This window comes from Xyrauchen texanus, chromosome 2 (genome assembly GCF_025860055.1).
Source record: "Xyrauchen texanus isolate HMW12.3.18 chromosome 2, RBS_HiC_50CHRs, whole genome shotgun sequence".
NCBI classification, from domain to species: domain Eukaryota; kingdom Metazoa; phylum Chordata; class Actinopteri; order Cypriniformes; family Catostomidae; genus Xyrauchen; species Xyrauchen texanus.
The window spans coordinates 24,678,555-24,699,571 of record NC_068277.1 but is presented as its reverse complement, the minus strand read 5'-3'; the positions used below and the strand labels follow the sequence as shown (position 1 = coordinate 24,699,571).

The following is a 21,017-nucleotide window of genomic DNA, read 5'->3' as shown; positions in this document are numbered from 1 at the left end:
TTTGTGGTAATCAACATTATGTCACAAATGCTGTCGATTGATCTTAATTTGTATTGAATCCTGAATATTCCTTTACACGCATATTTATTTAGGCGGGGGGCTTGCCATATCATATGGCATTTTTGGCTTGCCATATCTTCGTTACCATGGCAACATGAATCCCCCATTTGTCATGGCAACAACATTTGAATATCTTATACAATCATGATGTCAGAGAGGCAAAGCTGTTAAGTATCACAAATAGTCGAGAAAGACACTTTTATTACTTTCGAAAATGCGAATATATTAGCAAACACTGGAAGCAAGCACTGAATTTCTGCACGAAAGCTTGTGCTGGAGACAGGAACGCGCAGAGCGCATGCGCGCTTCCGGTGATGACGCTACCTATACTCCATCAATGTGGCTCTCCAAGCTGTGAAACTACGAGCACTGCATTAGACATGTATTGATAATATATTTCGGTATTTCGCAAAAAGGGTTTGCTATTCATTGAAATTGCCTGACCGTTCTCCATAAGTCGTCAAAATGGTAAGTTAATATCTTATAGTGATAATAACCTATACTTTACAAGCAGAGCTAGCTAGCTAACTGAATCCAAGTGAGTACAGTCAGTCACCTGGACACCACAAAACCTGTTTAAAGTTTCTCATCTAACACCTCTCCCCTGTCAGACTCCACGTAGTCTGCTCATTTTTGACGCTTCGTGTGTTTTACATTTCTAGAACAAACCGTTTTTTAATATGTAATTTTCTAAAGCGTTTGTTCACAACCCTGTCAGTTTGACAGCCGGGATCGATGAATTAAATTTACTAAATGAATTAATCATTTCAGCGTTATTGGCAGATTTGTGGTCATACAGAGCATTTCCAAAAGTTTTGACTTTCCGTTTAATTAGAGATTATTCTTTTTAAAGTTCTCTTTTAACTCTTTTTTTTCGACCCGGAAACGGTTGTCTGCGTGCTTCTGTGTGTCTCAGTAATGTGATGTCTGATCACTTCGGAATTGTAATCTGATACTGATTACAAATTATACGACTAAATTGTAAGAATTTACGTAATCTATTAGATGACTGTTTTAGGTAATCTATTTTGATTACTTTTGGATTACCTCTGAATTTCTTTTAATGCCACATGCATTTTAGTAGGATAATTATGTACCATTTTGAAATAATGTTGCTTAAATTAATTTAAGAAAAGTTAATGAAACAATTTAGTAGACGATTAACATGCATGTCTTATGGGAGACTTTCTAGAATTATGGACTGTTAACTGGGGCTTGTTTAACAAATGTGGTCTTTAGTGGTCGAACTATATGGGGGTTTTTAATGGCTGATGATGATATCCAGAGAGCAGGGTGGCCAATACAATGCAGATATTTCACACAATTTAATATAGTAAATAACTTAAAATTGATTAAAAATGATTAAACTCTTATTTAGCACTATATTTACTCAATGTCACACAACTCTAATTTTGTAAAAAGTATCTGAAATAATAATAATCTATTTTAAATAGAAGAAAGAAGTTTCTTATGATTTCTGTTTAGTCATCAAATTTGTGTAATTTATTTGCACATGAAGAAATTGTTACTATATTAGGTAGAAGGACATGACAGTACACACAGTAGTCCAGCAACCATAGATGGCATATTTACGTTAGCAGTTGCATTTTCCAAAAATACTGAATAAAACAAATTATACACACAGTGCATAATGAATAAGACATTTAATTCTAGCACACGTGAAGTGCTTTTATTTGCACCAGAGACTATTTAGACGGGCCACTTCTATTAAAATGAATGGGAGAAATTAGAATGTAAATAAGAAGTCCTGCCTTACAGGTAATCCTTTTAGATACAGACATCGCCTGTTTATCACCTTGATGATACCAGTGTTGTCAGATTGTACTGCTGATTTGAAATGTTCTTTGATCATAATCTTGACCAACCATTTGGGAGATTTCAGTCTTTCCCCATTCAAGTAGATATGAGTTGCACTGCTCTGGCATGACTGGAAATAGCCACCCGAGAGCATTTCAAACATGGCCGACAGTGGACTGACTTGCTAGAAAGAGTTTGGTTGCACTCACACGCTCATGCGTATCCAGCCCGAGCAGCAATATCCTAACATTTTAAATGGCTGGATCGCCTGCTTGGATTGTCATACACTGACTGTCATGATTTGTGAATCAAAGGAAAATTTGATCCTGATCCTGAAGTTTTGATTCTGGCTGATAGAATGCATGCATCAGAGGAAGATATTAGAAGAGGACTCGACAGAAAGAAAACAATGGATATACATGAGGTTCGTGAAGTACATCTGTTTAAACAAGACATCTGCATGTTTGCAGATAGTATATAATAGAAGTTTTATTGATAATTACCTTTTTATTATTAGACAAAATGTAAAGGGAACTGCTTAGGAGAGGCTGATAGAATACATGCTGTAGAGGTAAATAAATGAGCACTCCAGATGATGCTGGATCTGCTGAAGTTGTGTGAGGTTGGTTTAATACATCTGTTTAAACAAGATATGTGCATATTAGCAGATTGTATTTATGATAGTAGTTTTATTGATCTTTGCCTTTTTAGCATTGGACAAAACAGTCAAAAGTTGCAGGGAACTGTTGAAGAGAGAGGGAGAGAAAATGAAACATTCGAACACTTTAACATTATGAGCTCAAACGTGTCTATTGTGGCTCTGGTATGCAGACCGTTTAAATGAGACTGTGGTGCACACCGATCTATTATTGTAGTAATACAATGGCACGTAATAACAAAACAAACCAATTGCAAGCAGGCAATTTTCAGCACCCTCAAGAAAAAAATTGTCCAAACAGGAAAATGTATCGATAGATGAGATAATTAAAAAAGTCAGAATATTGGCCGATTTATCAGCCTCTGCGATATATCGGTCGACCACTAGTGGCCTCACTCCAGCAATTTTGGCATTACAAACATCATCCATGTAAGGTAACAAAAAACTAATTTTACCTCACTAATGCAATCGGTTGGGCATTTATGATTGTATTAGTTTGAAAGTAGGAAATTGTTTGTATTTGGGTATTTTGATTGACGAAACCTTTCCAAAGACATAGTGACACATGGTTAAATGTCACTTAGAGTGATAATTCAAATAATTACAAAAATGTGTTGGTCCGGAGTTGGTTAGATATTAGGGATGGGCTTGAGTACCTGAGTACTTGAAAGTGACAGAAATGATCGAAAATGCTTGACGTGACTTTTCACTGAAATCCAAATTCAGTGACAACTACCTGACAAATATACGTATCAAAGAGGGGCCTTATTTTTAATTTTGAGATTGATTACTGTAAGGGGGTCTAAAGAGAAAGGAGGCAGTGAGAAGCCACTTAACAATATAAATAATGTTTAATGATAAACTTAACCAAAAACACATAACCACACACAGGGCAGCTGCCCGTAATTCTCTCTCTCTCTTGAACTGTCGTCACTGGCCGCATTTATCCCTCGCGTGCCCCATCAGGCTGATTGGGGACCAGGGTTGTGTCATTCCAGCTTGGCCCCACCCTCCTCCACTCTACAATTACGTTGTCATTTTCAGCGGTACTTTGATTGTCCACAGAGATGTCTCATAGCAACCAAACTGATAAACAATGCTGCAATGCTAGTGTTTGATCTACAGGTTTATGATAATCAAAAGAAAGTTTAATCCACCATGTTTTGAACATCTTTCTCTGCACACGTTTGCTAAACAGGTTTTATTGTCATATAATATAGAAACTTTGACTCATTAATGTATATTATTTAATAAAAGTGCAGGTTCATCATTGACTGTAAATCTCCCTCTGTGCCAACATGTCACACACCTGCATTTCAGCTAAATTAGAGCTGAATATTTCAGCATGAATACCGGTTTCACGGTTTGAAAATTGACGGTTATCATACCATGTACATTTGCCTATCTACGTTATTGAGGAAAAAATGCAACCGGACGGAGAATCTCACATGCGCATGTCTTTTATTCCTTGTCTGCCTGTCAGACTCGTCAACTTGCGACACGCACTTTTGCGAGGGGGTCTGACATGAGTATGTGTGTGAGTTAAGCAGTGTTTCTCAACTGGTCTATTCGGACTGGGTCGCAGACAGCAGGGAAATAACAATGCCATGGTGCTCCCATTGAAGATATTTCGGTCGGCCGCCCAAGTGATAGACTATTGAGGACTGCCGACGCAGATTTAATGATAATCTTGCAAACAGCTAAAGCAGACATGGGCAACATACGGCCCGCAGCTCATTTATCGTAAAAGCATATTTATTTTTCATTGGATATTTCAGTTAACTTGCATTGGGACCTAACGCGTCTCCACAAGCATTTAACATGCTCAGGGTTGCCAGATAAGAGACGAAACACCTCCAGTTTGAGATTTATACTTGTGCAAATTGGAACTATTCTGCCTAATGTTACACTTATTTTGTGCAATCTGGCAACCATGCACGTCTCGCTTTCTCCTTTGAACAAACTTAGCAATCTGTAGTGCAACATTCTGCTCAAGGAAAAGTGTTATACAGCTACTCTGTGTCCATTTTTGAGGCTGCTTGTGATGATTGGTGCTACTAATTTTGCAGGTAAACCTTCTCAGTGATTAAATTAAATATAAAAGTAGATCTCGCCATCATTGACACACGGAGGGGTAATCATTGACATGCGAGCAAAAGCAAGCCAGAGACAAATATGTAAACATATTTTTTATTTGTGCAAAGTAAACTCGGCCGCTTTGCGACAAACATTAAAAGTTCTATACATTTTTTTTTAATTATTATTAAAAATGAATAATAAATTAACAGGGAAGTAGAGATGGCAAAATAAATTTATAATCTCCACCTTTATTCAGATTTTTAATGCCTGATAGAAAAGTATCTATCTTTGTAGGGCAATACAATACTTTAGGCAATTGCAGAATAGTCCCATTAGTCACAGATACACTTCAGAAAATTGAGTACACAACTATTCCTGGGCTTAAAAGATACAAAAACCAAATCAATGCAGAACATTGTATCTCATTTTTTTATTTTTAGAAGGGGGAAAGACAACTTTAGATTTTGTCAACAACAAAAATAATGTCACTTGATGCATGTCCTTGTACTGGAAATCCATGAACAAAACTATGCAACTTAAAAGGAAATGCAACCCAGGATACATTAAATACAGGTTATGTTTAATCTATGGCAGGTCGACACTTGATTTCCGATGTGAAATCTGTCCTGAAGCAGAACCAGTTGAGAACCACTGAGTTAAAGGTACAGACAGGAGCAGTCTGGCCTCGTTGTCGCGCACCTACAGTATATGTTAACTGTTAATAATCATAAGACATTACTTTAAAAGCTCACACAGCTGATAATATTTTTCATTTAGTTGTTAATTTAACAAGATATGATAACATGTAAACTAACATGCTTTAGTTATATAACATGTTATAGTTACATGATATTTTTTATCATGTTTATAATTCTGTGAGCTTTCTTATTTTTTCTATTTATTTTATTTTCAAAAGGGATATTTTTTTTACACATATGTACCAAGAGTGGACGCCACATCATTCTTAAAAGTGTAACACATACTTCAATAAAAAAGATTCAAGTTTCAATTATAATAAAGTGTTTGCTCAAAAATAAATAAATAAAATAACCCTTCTGTTTTCACTGAATAGTAATTGTGAAATAATGTATACCGTGAAACCGTGATATTTTCTGAGACGGTTATCATACCATGAAAATCTCATACCGTTGCAACCCTAATCATCACAGCAACAAACTCCAGCAAAGTGCAGTGTGACTTTCTGTTCATTGCAGAGACTGCGCTCTACACTCTGGAGAAACGTGCACGCACACACACACACACACACACACACACACAAGTCGAAATCTTTCTTTCAGACATCTAGAATGTAACAGAACGCAGGGTCTTCAAAACTATTTTCAACTTAACACTGCATTGTAAAAATGCAATTTGGCATCATGGAAACCACGGTTTGCAGGTACATGGTTCAGAAACAGTGGTGCACACTTACTGAGCTTATTACGGTAACTTGAAAGAAGAACAAGAGATGCACATTCTGAGCATTGTTTCATTGAATTGACCAGCAAATCTTCACTTAATGACAAAATATTATGCATTATATTTTGATTATGCCCTCTTTTGTACTTATTGTAACAGACTACATTATAACAGCCTATGTTAATGAATAGATGTTGGAACAATGCGACACAATGCAGCAGCCAAAGACGTATGACATATATGCACATATTGTATTTGTACATGTCTATGTCCCAGTATACAGTATATAGTTGATAAGATTTGCATTCCCTTTTGTCTCATAAATGTTCACACCCCTTTTGTAATTTATACAAATATAAGAGATAAAAGATTTGTTTATTTAATACTGCTCTTCACAATCTACATTACAGTTAATTACATATGGTATACATATAGTAGTTTGTTGTCATCTTGAGCATTAGTGAATGTTTGCACCTTGTGTAATAGTTGTGAACAAGTCAAAAGCTCAATCTCATATATATATATATATATATATAAAAATAAGATTGAGCTTTTGACATGCATATATGCTGGTAGCCAAAAGTTTGGAATAATGTACAGATTTTTCTCTTATGTAAAGAAATCGGTACTTTAATTCACCAAAGTGGCATTCAACTGATCACAATGTATAGTCAGGACAGTCTATGATGTACTTTTCCTCTTGTTTAGTTGTACATCTCTTTCTGTCCTAGTTAGAGCCAGTTGTCCTTTGTTTTTGAAGACTTTAGTGTACCTTTGTATGCAATCTTTTGTTTCTTTTGGCAATTTCAAGCATTGTATAAGCTTTCCTTCCTCAAAACAATGATGCATTGATGAGTTTCTCAAGAAAGCCATTTCTTTTTTGCCATTTTTGACCTAATATTTACCTCAAGACATACCTAATTGATATAATAGCAGCAAGTGATTTTCTAGTATCAAATTAGCAGTTTAGCATGATTACTCAAGGATAAGGTATTGGAGTGATGGCTGCTGTAAATGGGGCCTGTCTAGATTTGATCAAAAATTAATATTTTCGAATAGTTTAACATTACATAGTTTTACATTAGTAATGTCCAGACTATACTTTATCAGTTGAATGCCACTTTGGTGAAATAAAGTACTAATTCCTTCCTAAACAGCAAAATCTGTACATTATTCCAAACGTGTGTGTGTGTGTGTGTGTGTTATTGTTTTACAGTATTATTGCCTTAGTCTTTTACTGTTACTGGATGGTTTATTGTGGTACTCCAATCCCAATCAATAATTACCAGGGGGGAAAAAGTGGTACACAATACAGGGCTTTTAATTATAAAGAAGCCCGAAATACACATGGGACTCTTATTTTGAAATCTCTGCACTACCAGTTGTGAGCTCACTGACGGCTGATTCGCTGAGAAAGTGAATCTGATTCAAACTGCTAACCTGAGCTCCTGAGATTAAACCTTCAGTTCTTTTCTGGTGATTCATGAAAAGGATCCGGTTCAAAAGAGTAATTTGGTCACGACTCTCTCGCTATGGGTTTGTTGTTTCGTGCTTTGAAGTGAGCTCGTGGCGCGAGACACACTGGTGCGTGCTCTATAGATAATAATATAATAACTCACAAGACGATATCTGACTAAACCGCATATGAACGCACACAAACCGTCTGTTGTCAATGGCGACTAGATTTGAAATTGTATTCGCAATAAATTATTTTTGCGACCATTTAAGTCGCAGTCTGGAGCGCTGCATCTTGGACTTACTCTGACACTTTGTGGCTTAGTTTTCTGTTTCAGAAGACATTGTAAAAATTTAGTATTCACAGTCAGCCATGATTACTTTAATCAATGAGTGAAAGTGTCAAATAACAGGATGTTACTGAGACTAAGCAATGCATTTTTAGCAAGTCAGTCACTGTCGCCCATTTTTGGAACGGTCTTACGAGGCTATTTTCAGTCATGCCAATGCAACTCATATCTACTTGAATGGAGAGATCAAAATCTCAAAAACGTTTGGTCAATATTACGATCAAAGAACATCAGCAGTAAAATCTGACAATACTGGAATCATTAATTGTGATTCTTCACCACATATTACGCAAATTTGTTTTTGTGCAATTTTCCCATCTTGTATAGCTAATGCGCATGCGCATTCTAAAGTTGATTTACTGGTGATATCTGTATCTAAAAAGTGATTGACCCTTTTAACAGTAAGGCGCTTAGAGCTCCGTGGTTGAGTGTTCCAATTTCTCCCATTCATTTTAACAGAAGTGGCCCATCTATGCTAAATAATCTCTGGATTAAGTGAGTAGTATTCGGCTGGTCATGTGATTGTAACATGGATGCCCCATGTGCGGACCCTCTTCATGTAGAATAAAACAGCTTTTATAACTGATATGACTGGAATTTGTATTTTAATGTGAGTGGTCAGGATTTCCTACATATATTGCGAAATTACAATTCATGTCTTTGAGTTAAATTTACTGAGTAAAATTACTGGGTGCACCTTTAAATCCCCTCACTATGCATGCAAAAAGTCACCTTTCCATGTATAGTCTAAAATGTTTGTCCTTGTGGTCATTGTCGGACAGCAGTTCCAAGTTAACATCCCATAACTTTTGAAGGAACACAATGTAAAGGTTGTTAAAAGTCACTTTTAACTACGCTATCAAAGTGAATTGCAGGCACAACAACGACGCTACAACATGGGCCACCAACATGATTGTTTTGGGTTAAATGGAACACATGACTGCGTCACGTGACAACAAATACGTCATCGTTTTACAACCCGAATTTCGGAAAAGTTGGGATGGTTTTTAAATTTGAATAAAATGAAAACTAAAAGACTTTCAAATCAAATGAGCCAATATTTTATTCTCAATAGAACATAGATAACAGAACAAATGTTTAAACAGAAATTTTAAAACTTTATGCACAAAATGAGCTCATTTCAAATTTGATTCCTGCTACAGGTCTCAAAATAGTTGGGACGGGGGCATGTTTACCATGGTGTAACAACATCTCTTCTTTTCAAAACAGTTTGAAGAGCGTCTGGGCATCGAGATTATGAGTGTCTGGAGTTTTGGTGTTGGAATTTGGTCCCATTCTTGCCTCATATATGTTTCCAGCTGCTGAAGAATTCTTGGTCGTCTTTGATGTGTTTTTTGTTTAATGATGCGCCAAATGTTGTCTATAGGTGAAAGATCTGGACTGCAGGCAGGCCAATTCAGCACCCAGACTCTTCTACGAAGTAGCCATGCTGTTGTAATAGCTGCAGTATGTGATTTTGCATTGTCCTGCTGAAATACACAAGGCCTTCCCTGAAATAGACGTCGTCAGGAGGGGAGCATATGTTGCTCTAAAACCTTTATATACCTTTCAGCATTCATAGTGCCTTCCAAAACATGCAAGCTGCCCATACCATATGCACTTATGCACCCCCATACCATCAGAGATGCTGGCTTTTGAACTGAACGCTGATAACACGATGGAAGGTCTCCCTCCTCTTTTGTCCGGAGGACACGGCGTCCGTGATTTCCAACAAGAATGTCAAATTTGGACTCGTCGGACCATAGAACACTTTTCCACTTTGAAATAGGCCATTTTAAATAAGCCTAGGCCCACAGGACACAACGGCACTTCTGGACTATGTTCACATATGGCTTCCTTTTTGCATGATAGAACTTTAGTTGGCATCTGCAGATGGCGGTTTCTGGAAGTATTCCTGGGCCCATTTAGTAATGTCATTGACACAATCATGACGATGAGTGATGCAGTATCATCTGAGGGCCCGAAGACCACGGGCATCCAATAAAGGTCTTCGGCCTTGTCCCTTACGCACGTTGATTTCTCAAGTTTCTCTGAATCTTTTGATGATGTTATATGCACTGTAGATGATGAGATTTGCAAATCCTTTGCAATTTGAAGTTGAGGAACATTGTTTTTAAAGTATTCCACCATCTTTTTACGCACTCGTTCACTGATTGGAGAGCCTCTGCCCATCTTTACTTCTGAGAGACTCTGCCTCTCTAAGACATCCCTTTTATAGCTAATCATGTTACCTGTTACCTGATGACCTGATATCAATTAACTTAATTAGTTGCTAGATGTTCTCCCAGCTAATCTTTTCCAAATGTCTTGCTTTTTCAGCCATTTGTTGCCCTCGTGACAACTTTTTTGAGACCTGTAGCAGGCATCAACTTTGAAAAGAGCTCATTTAGTGGATAAAAGTGTAAAATGTATCCGTTTAAACATTTGTTATGTTATCTATGTTCTATTGTGAATAACATATTGGCTGGTGATTTGAAAGTCTTTTAGTTTTCATTTTATTCAAATTTAAAAAAAGTCCCAACTTTTCTGAAATACGGGTTGTAAAATATCTCCATTTCCCCTGTTCACACTACAACGCGAGGACGTCGTTTTCCATTTGCGAGAGAGTTATCGAAAAGCTCAGTTTTTGCTTTCAAAAATGCCATTGTGGATGGAAGGCCAAAACGTGGAGAAAAAGATACGTTTTCAAACTAAAACATTTTAGTGTTGACGTGGCCTTACTATTATAACTACGAGTTTGTATTAAGGGGGTTGTTGCAACTGACCACAGATGAGTGAATATTCTGTGAGTCAAAAGTTTGTCTTTAACATCAAGTATTTGTCTTTGTGGTTTTTAGCATCACCACATTCCTTTTCAAAAATATTGCATTATAGATTTATTTCACAACACATTTCCTTTGTCTAATCGGTTAAGTATATGCAAGGAAGTGCTGCTTTTTAAGATAACGTCCAACATGACACACAGTAAGATCATAGCAGAGGCAGGCTAAATATATCTTTTGTAGACTGTCCAAACTTGTTTGTTTGAAATCTACGCTTGTTAATAAACCAACAGAGCGAACAACTTGGGCAAACTCAATTTTCACTTTGATCAGATGTGCAAACTGATGTTCCACACAATATCTTGGTATAGAGGCATACATTCTCTCCATATAAGATCTTTTCTTTTCTCCTCTTTGTGGTGCTAGAAAAACAGCAGAAAACATTCATCTCTGTAAGTAAAGATGGGTAGTTTAGCTGTAGATGGTAATCATATTGTCTGTTCCATAGCTTTTTTTCAGTAGATTTATTAACAGTAGATTTAAAGTGTGCATTTGATGTTTAAAATGTGTGTGTTTAGACAACTAACCAGTGTTTTAAGGAGTATTGATTATTTTCAAACTTGTTGTAAAATTTGTCTTCATGTCTGTGAATGAATTTCCATTTGAATTGGCTCCTAAATATGGATTTAAAGTCAAGAACAGGAGAAGATTGTGTCTCCTTCCCTTAGGAGGATGCTATTCTGGACTGTGGCCTCAATTAAACATTTTCCTACATTTCTTGTCACACCAGATCTTTTTTTATCTCTATCTTTTTTTTCTTCTTCTTTTTTAGACTGGTTTTGGACATCAAAGCTTTTCACTGCCATTTTAGATTATTTTGAGGGCTGATCTAAGCTGACACCATTTTTGGCTTGAAAGAAACGTCCTCAAATTAGCAGGCTGGTGAAAATGCTTCACAGTTCATTTGTGTTTTAGAGTAGTCTGAATATTCTATATGTGATGATCTTGTGTTTTTCATCCATAGTGTGTCATAGCATGGCTTGCCCGGGCAATGGTGTAGCTTAATAATTATATGATCTGCAATCCTAATAGTTACTGATGGCCTTTTGAGGGGATTGAGCTGAATGCGCAGTGTTGGATATGTGGGCCATATCTATTGGGAGCAGAGGCAGTACTCTCCAGCTCTCTTCTGAAATATTTAACAGCTTGGAAATGTATAGGCCAGCTCACATTCTAATTTTATAATGATGAATGATACTGAAGTTCTCTAAGGATCAGCGTGGTAACAAATGTTAAAGAGTCATCCTTTTTCCGTTTTGCCTTCATCCAATCAGATAAGTCTGATGCTGGTAATAATTAGCAAACTAGAACTATTGAGTCATCCTTTGTTCATGAGTATTTGACATAGCATGCCCTTTTTTAACATCAAGATTTTAGATGACATTTTATACAAACATGTATACTGTAACTGCTCAGCTTTTATTTTAAGTTTTCACTTGTTTTAATCACCTTTCACCTTTTTCAGTTCACTTAAATAGTTGTGTGGTGTAACATTACTTTTTTTAAAGTACAAATTTTCCATGTAGTCTCCCAATTAACAATACAATACAACTTTATTGTTTTTGACAATTTGTCTTTGACCACACCTGTTAGAACAGTAAAAAAAACTAAATAAAACATAATCCGTGAAATACAGGACAATTAACAGATACATAAAATGAATAAATATGTCACTCATTAAAGGTAAGTGTGCCATTTATATCACCCCCCCCCCCCTTGCCTCAATCTTTCTTTATTTTTTTATTTTTTTGTACCTTTTTTCCCCCCCCCTCTTCCAGTTGTGCAATTACTAATAATTATTTTTGGATATTTTAGCAAGTAAACCTTCTCTGCTATATTGTAGCCTCATTGACTTGAGATTGACACTTTTTCATTATCTGATCCTCTTCTCTCTTTAGATGCGCTTTATGCTTCTGTTCAGCCGGCAGGGGAAGCTGCGGCTCCAGAAATGGTACACTGCTACAGCTGAGCGTGACAAGAAGAAGATGGTTAGAGAGCTCATGCAGATGGTGTTGGCCAGAAAACCCAAAATGTGCAGCTTCTTGGAGTGGAGGGATCTTAAGATAGTCTACAAGAGGTAGCAAACCACTCGAATGTGATGCATTTGTCAAACAGAAATGTCAGATGCGTATGTTCTCGATTGTTTTCTTTCTCACGTGCAGAGAAAATGTTGTCTACATGAATGTAGACCTTGTTCATACACACACTGAGTACATTATTAGGAACACTATGGCCCTAATCAAGTGCCCGTTGTGGTCCTCTGTTGTTGTAGCCCATCTGACTTAAGGGTCGACGTGATGTGCATTCTGATATGCTATTCTGATCACTACAATTGTATAGAGTGGTTATCTGAGTTTCCGTAGCATTTCTGTCAGTTCAAACCAGTCTGGCCATTCTCCGTTGACCTCTCATCAACAAGGCTTTTCTGTCCGCAGGACATCTGCTCACTGAATGTTTTTTGTTTTTGGCAACATTCTTAATAAAATCTAGAGACTGTTGTGCATGGAAATCTCAGGAGATCAGCAGTTACAGAAATTGTCAAACCAGCCCATCTGGCACCAACAATCATGCCATGGTCTAAATCACTGAGATCACATTTTCCCCCATTCTGATGGTTGATGTGAACATTAACTGAAGCTCCTGACCCTTATCTGAATGAATTTATACATTACACTTCTGCCACACGATTGGCTGATTAGATAATCGCTTGAATAAGTTGGTGTACAGGTGTACCTAATAAAGTGCTCAGTGAGTGTACAATCACAATGTGCACATTTTGGTTTTTACTCTATAACTGTCTATTGATTTGTTTATTAAATTATTGTGAATGATGACTAATTTAATGAGTCAAGATTGTGGAGTTGAATCATTTGAGACATCAAAAAACATCTTGCAACTAATCACGTATCCACATACCATCCTTGACACAGTGTTTCATTGGTAACCTCTTGTGAACTCTCCCATTTTCTGTTCACAATGTGTAATAATATGACCTTTTTGTAAGTTTTTATTTCTTTCACTGCCCAGAGGTTGCACAATAAAAAGACATGACTGTTAAAGGTGGGTTGTGAAGGAATTTTTTTGGCCACAAGGGTTCAGTAAAAGTAAAGCTACTTGCTTTTCATTGCACTTGATCTGTGGTTTTGTTTGTTTGTCCACCTCAATATGATCCAGTGCAGTACACCATCTGACATGACAATATTAGTACTTGATTTGCCAACACCTTCTCTGTTTGATTGCTTTCAGTTATCAGTTTTGTTTTCCCCTGTTAGTATGTTTGCTTTGTATATACTGTATGTTTATTTTACATATGTATATGTTTGCATGACTTGTCTTGATTGTGGTATTAAAGAAAGCCCCTATTGTTGGTGTGCGTGCGTGTGTGTGTGTGTGCATTCTTGCAGGTATGCCAGCCTATATTTCTGCTGTGCAGTGGAGGAGCAGGACAATGAGCTGATTACACTGGAGGTCATCCATCGCTTTGTGGAGCTGCTGGATAAGTACTTTGGCAGTGTGAGTCATTCCTCGCCACCACCCCTCTTTCATCTGTAGGGTTGGGAATTGTAGGGAATTTTACGATTCCGGTTCTTTAACAGTTACAGTAACGATTCCAGTAGTTTTTTTTATTACCTTTTATTAGTTTTTTAAGAACCGGCTCTTTTGAATAACTCTTTAGGCAATCAAACTATACTGGAAGTGTGTATGTTTCGCGCTGTAGATTCAAAAGAGCCATTGTCTTGATGAATTGTGTCCACCCATAAAATAGAGTCTGCATCTGATGTGGCTCAGGTGGTAGAGTGGGTTGGCCACTAATCGCAGGGTTGGCGGTTCGATTCCTGGCCCCTGTCAGTGTATAACAGGATGTGTTTCAGCCGTATCTATGGAAAATTGCATGCTGGAGAACTGTTACCAGAACTGACAGTCACGAAGATCGTACAAATCCGATATTTTGTAAAGAATGGAACCAGTTCTGAACAAGAACTTGAACCGGTTCTCGGTTCCCATCCCTATTCATCTGCCCTCTCGCTTTCTACTATTCTCTCTCTTGATTTCATAAATCACACCACAGCAACACAAAACCTGTGAAATTCTCTGTACTTTCCATTCTTTTAGCTTTTTTTCCATCTGTCCCCTCTGCTTTTTAGTCTGTCCTATTCCTGCTATATCCTTTTTGGTTGCACTCTTGAGTAATTCTTACAAGACACCTTATAGATTCCTCTGTGTTGATATTATATTCAGTGTGTCCTTTGCTTTAGAAAGTCAGTTATTATTAGTATATTATTAGGGGTAATTCACTTGTGCTCATACGTACATCATAATGTTTTATTTTTATGGAGGATAGCATCCACTTTATTCCTTCCATTGACCACATTTACATGCACATATTTTTCCTATTAAGGTTCATATTTTTCTCAATCCTTAGTCCTTACTGAATAAGAGGTTTATATGCTCTACTGTGATTGGAATATTCCTGCATATATGATTAAGTTTAGGAAAGATGTTTGATAACAATGTTAATTTTTGCAATTTCGTTCTATGGCGTTAATGACGCAGAAATGAAACACTTCATCTTTAAATATTTGTTTTTCTGTGATATATTGTTTGGAATTAAATTTTATTGATTGATTGATTATTAATTGCAAGAATTATTTGTGATAGCCTTAGAAGCACAAGGCGAAGTGGGTCAAAGATAATTCATCACTATGGTATCGTTTTCCAGAAGAAATTGTGTTGAATTAAAAGCTGTCAAAGAGTTGCATTATAGCCATTTAATTTCCAGCTGTTGCTTAACCTAATAAATTGTTCTAAATATTTTTTTTTTTTATAAAGAAAATTAAATGTTAATTGAAAAATATAAATAAATTTTCTTCTGACATAAATATTGTAGTGGGTGAAAATATTGGCTGGGCAAGTGCAAATCCTAACCGTGCATTCAGACCAGAGGCGTCGAGAGCGTCAAATCGACCGGATGTCATTAATTTTCTATGATTAGGATTATGGTAATGAGCTTTGACGTGGTTCGGCAGCAACCTATTGGAATATAGAAGTGCTCCACTCTAGCGAAGTCTAGAGAACACAACCATGTAAACTTTGGTTACCACCAAACATTAGTTTCCGGAGACAAAATGGAGGAGAAACTGATTATTGCCGTGGCATCTTTTCCCGTAATATTTGATCTGTCCGTGTTTGCTTACAGGGATATAAATAAAATAAAAACACGATGAGTGGACAAAGGTGTCTGAAATTGTTAGTGTGCCAGGTGAGTTGATGAAGTGGATATTATGGTTTTATATAATAATATATAAAAATATTTAATGAGGATATACGCTACTTGTGATATGTCGTCAAAAAGATACCGGTCGTCATGTCAGATGTTTTGCGGCCCCTTTAAATATAGTTCACAAAACCAAGCATTCGAAAAAAAAACAAGCATACGAACGTTGCGCCTTTTTCAAATACGTCAGAGTGTCCATGAATTTTCGATAGCGTTGTTGGCAGGGCAGCCAGAGCGAATTTTCCTGTGCATGTATTAAACAAGACCCTTGTTTCTCATGTCCCTACTGTGTGTGTCTGTGTGTGTAGGTTTGTGAACTTGACATCATTTTTAACTTTGAGAAAGCTTACTTTATCCTGGACGAGTTTCTAATGGGGGGAGAAATTCAGGACACATCCAAGAAGAGTGTGCTCAAGGCCATCGAACAGGCTGACCTTCTACAAGAGGTTTATGTTTGTCTTTTATTTTATATTTTATTATATTTTTGTGGCTCATTTTCCCTTCATTTACTCTGAACTCTTAGCATGACCTATTGTAAGCTGCCTAGTAAAGTAATCACTGCATTGTGTAATGTACACACTGTGAGGTGACTGAAAACCCTTCTCAACTTTTCTCCGGACAGGAGGATGAGTCACCCAGGAGTGTCCTAGAGGAGATGGGGCTAGCCTAGTACTAGTTTCCAGTGCATTGAAGACCGATGAATTTCGGTACTACTGAGACAAATGGGAAAATTAGTCCAAATGGTTGGCAGAGGAGATGAAAATAAGGGGAAAAAGGGGTAGGTGGGGTTAATTTGGGTACTACTGAGACCAGCATGTGATTGTATTTCTATCCCAACCTGTTTTGTCTTTCCATTTTTAAAATGGCTGCTTTTAGTAAGGATCTTCTCTTAAGAGACAGTGAAGAAGCAACAAAGATAGACACTTGAATTTAGCAAACAGAGATATATTTGGAAAAAGAAGTTTTGATTGTACATTAAGCTTTGCCATTTTAACAACAGGTTAAACAATCGCAAATTTTAGTTTCTAAAAAAAAAAAAAGATTATTGTTGCATTGATCAAGTCACTTTTTAAAAAACGATCTGTAGTAGTTGAAACCACAATTTAAATCTTCCAAAATACCATTGCTAAACATACTTTAATATAGCTGCTCAGGAAACAATGACATTGACCATTCAGCCATGTTTTTTGTGTGAGATGCAAATATTTTTACTTGTGCCACTTTAAATAACTGCTGTTTCAGCATATGGACCACATGTAAATCCTTGAAGGTTTGTCTCCTGTAATTTTGTGGTGACTGTACCAGTGCGATCATATCCTCCGTTGCACAATCAGCCACTTTATGAGTTTTTCTAATGGGTCAATTTTAAGAATGTAAAGAATTAAAGAATATATTCACCAAATGGGAGGAATCTTAAATATACATTTGAAATGGCTAGAATACTGAATAAACTATTTTGTCAAGTTTATTCATACTGTTCTATCCCTTTGAGCGACAAAAGTAAAATGTCTGATTGTTTATCTAACTACGAGAACAGGACACAGAATCTAAACCCCCAAATGGCCCCTAAGCTATTTCCTGTTTATCTTGGTCTACCCTCTGCTGTACAAAGATGGGTTTCTTACAGTAATGAATAAGGGAATTATTGTAGCTTGTTTAAGATAACAAAAGAGTACTTTGATATTGGGTGTGATTTTATTTACATAGCTTTTTAAACAGGTGTGAAACACTTTTTAACAAGTGAATAATTCAGCATGAGGGCATGTATTACCTGTGTAAAATCAGTCAGGTAACTAAAACAGAATTGTGTATGAATGCAATTTTGTAATTAAATAAAACAGAATTTTATCCTAAACTTCAGAGTATACTGAGTTTTTATCCTTGTTTTCATGTTTTTTCCCTGATTATTTTCATTAGAAGATTTTTTGTGAGTGTAAATAAAGTGTGCAGACTCATTAGAATATTGCTTTACTCCTTAAAGCACTTTTGCGTTAATTTTTTAACAGCTACTTTCTCTTCTGCGATGCAAAAATAAGCCATGCATTGCATACTAGAGACATTACATATCATGCTAGCTACTGTACAACACTCATGTCAAAACAACATGGTAAACAAACAGATATTTATAAAGTAGGTCTTCACGTCATATTTATAATAAAGAATCAACATGAATAAGCATGATTTGTTTTTCCATCAACATGGCAGCTAGTATGAATAATAACCTCTGTCTCACCTAAAGCAGCAAAGTTCAACACTTGACCCTGCATCATATCTGTAATCATGTGCTGTGCCCATCGACAATGTCAGTCAACTTAAGATGCTTTTCAAAAGTCAGGATACAATTCAGCCTAACATGTTAAAGGAATAAATCTGATGAATAAATGAACATTTTTCATTTAAGTCATCTCAGTGCAAGCTTGTTTTGAGTTGATCCACGGTACTTACAGATGCCACAACTTCAAAGGTTGATACAACTTGAATAGAATAGTTTTTAATTCTACCAAAATGTCATAAAAATGGTTTGTTTCATGAATCAAACTACTTGTTTATTATTCTAAAAAAAAAGTTGAATATTTTTAGTAACAAAGACATTTTCTCTGCATACACAATCGTTGTATAATGTTGCTCTGTGCCACAGATCCAGTGTCTGCTTTTCTCAGCCCATTCTCTCAGTTATGGGGAGCTGTAACATGGAGCAGTTTGTCTGCATAAGTCAGTGAATTGAAGATTTCACCCTGTATATCATGTCATGGCCAGTGGAAGACTAGTCTTATAATCCCTCTGCCTAAACACGTTTTCTGATAAAAATTTTTTTAATGCAATGTGTATTAACACATGAATCAACCGCATTTCACTCAATCGAATGTTGGCCTCATATGAAGCATGAAATGCTGTTAATTGACAGACAATGTCTGTATCTAAAAGGTAATTGGCTCTTTACCTGAAAGATGGGACTTCCTTCCTACATCCATTGACTGTTGAGTGATAGAGCTTCTTGGTTGGGTCTTCCAATTTTTTCCATTCTTTTAAATAGAAGTGACTTGTCTCTGGCCTCACAATCTAGAACTACAATGCCCATCATGCACTAAGTCTCCTCAGGTTTGCACACTTTTACTAATTTCTCGCAATACAGGGAATGTAGAAGTAGTAAAAGACAAAAGCAATGTTACTTTATTTAAAAAGTAACTCTTATATTATGGTCTAAGATAAAAAAAAAAATATTGTGTTACTTTACTCGTTACTCGAAAAAGTATTATGAATATGTAAAGTTTATCATGTTAACCCCAACACCGTTTAAGAGAGATAATAAGAGAGATGGTGAAGTGAGAGAGAGGTTAGGTTCTGGTGATACTGAACAGTAATCCTTAAGATGATCTCCAGATAAATTACTACAAATATCAATACAAATGTTAAAATTCAACATAGTGTTGAGAGGGTTACTTTTGAGATGTATTTCACTACAAATTACTGAATACATGTTGTAAAATGTAATTTGTAATGTATTCCTTTAGATTACTCAAGGTCAGTAACGTATTCTAAATACTTTGGATTACTTCTTCAGCACTGGTAGATTTTTTTTCACTTGTTTTGACCATAAAAACTCTGCCAGTACAGTAAGACAAAATAAATATGTTAAAAATATGTTCTCTATATAAACCTAACTATCTTATGCAGTGTTGTTTCTAAAATAAGATTAATCAAATCTTGATCTTGTTTTAAGGATTTTTAAATATTTTTACAGGAAAACAATAAAAAAATTATCAAGAATATGAGTTTTGCCCTAATATCAAACGCCTTACTAGAAAAAAGAAATTATGATCCAACGTCAATTTTCTTGATAAAATTTTTTACACAAGGTTTATTTCTATTTCTTATACTCCAAACTTACTTCAAACTTACTTCTCTGTCTGCTCGTATGAATAAGAAAGTGTTTCACTGCTGTTCAAATGCACTTTGGATCGCATCATTTATATGTATAAATGTTTTTCATCTGAAAGGACTAAATATTAAATTAAACAAATGCAAAGTAATCTCTTCAGTAATCAAAATATTTTTCAATGTAACTATTGTAATTACCATTGATTTCAATTGTAACTGTAGTGGAATAGTTACTAGTTTTGTATTTTAAAAATGTAATCCCGTTACATGTATTCCGTTACTCCCCAACTCTGAACATAGGACACATCCAAACAACATCTAGGAAGAAGTTTTTGTCGATATTCAACAGATTTTTTTTTTTTTTTATCCTGTCACAACTGACTCTCACTAAGTGTAATATCAAAAATAAACAAAGGAATTTTGTTCAGTTGATTTTTTGCATTCTAAAATAAGCTATATCCAGTACAGCAGCTTGGCCCCACCCCTTTGATTACCCTCAGAAGAGCTCTGAAAACTGCTGACAGCTCCACAGACAGAAGCAGATGAAGGAAAAGCCTTAAACACTGTTTGCTGACCATAATCACAGTATCATAACCAACCTGATCTTTTGCACTGAAAATAGTCCTATATGGCACATCGCCTTCTGTCAACACTTCATCTTCACCACAAAAAGAGGCCTCTCCAAAGGCTGACAGATCTTGGTATTTGAAGATGCCGAACAAAATGATGAAGCAAGAATTTTGATTTTGAACCTGCATCAAAATGGCACTATTATGGTCCAGGGATCAGAGCCTGCTCTCAAAGTTTTCATAGAAGGTTTTGAACAAATGAAACACTGACACTGTCTGATGAAGATCCCATTCGAGATGGCAACAAAGAAAAGAATATTAATGCCTCTCCCAAACAATAGTTCAAAAGAAGATGATGACTGCAGTGACTATAATTTCATCTCCAATGTCGATAATGAAAGACAATTTTTCCCTTCTGGAGGTAGAGGTATTGGAGCTAAAATACAATAACAACATGGAACAGCTGACAAATTACATCATGAATTTATTACAAGAGATTGAATACCTAAAGAGATACAGAAAGGAGATTACAAAGGAATTTCAGCAAACTAAAGAAGACCCGAGAGAAGTAAAATAAACTTTTGGAAGACAATTAACCAGATTAAGGCAGAA

General features: G+C 36.1%; 1 protein-coding gene across 3 annotated transcripts; it reads left to right on the top strand.

Moving 5' to 3' along the window:
- The first annotated feature begins 376 nt into the window (after positions 1-376).
- LOC127652224 (AP-1 complex subunit sigma-1A) lies at positions 377-17,806 on the top strand. Of its 3 annotated transcripts, none has more exons than XM_052138366.1 (5): positions 377-528; positions 12,581-12,759; positions 14,087-14,195; positions 16,266-16,403; positions 16,580-17,806. In XM_052138366.1, the coding sequence occupies exons 1-5, from the start codon at positions 526-528 to the stop codon at positions 16,625-16,627; spliced, it is 477 nt and encodes a 158-aa protein (XP_051994326.1). In that variant the 5' UTR covers positions 377-525; the 3' UTR covers positions 16,628-17,806. The 3 variants fall into 3 exon arrangements, with proteins under 3 accessions (XP_051994326.1, XP_051994341.1, XP_051994334.1); XM_052138381.1 differs by lacking the exon at positions 377-528 and adding an exon at positions 2,205-2,302; XM_052138374.1 differs by lacking the exon at positions 377-528 and adding an exon at positions 7,519-7,618.
- The last annotated feature ends 3,211 nt before the right edge of the window (positions 17,807-21,017 follow it).

What these genes read in the sequence shown, in the direction of transcription:
- LOC127652224 (XM_052138381.1), top strand. Translation starts at nt 2,237, where the DNA reads ATGCATGCATCAGAGGAAGATATTAGAAGAGGACTCGACAGAAAGAAA. An exon ending in TGGATAAGTACTTTGGCAGT is followed by an intron (nt 14,196 to 16,265) that starts GTGAGTCATTCC and finishes CTGTGTGTGTAG; the next exon opens with GTTTGTGAACTTGACATCAT. An exon ending in AGGCTGACCTTCTACAAGAG is followed by an intron (nt 16,404 to 16,579) that starts GTTTATGTTTGT and finishes TTCTCCGGACAG; the next exon opens with GAGGATGAGTCACCCAGGAG.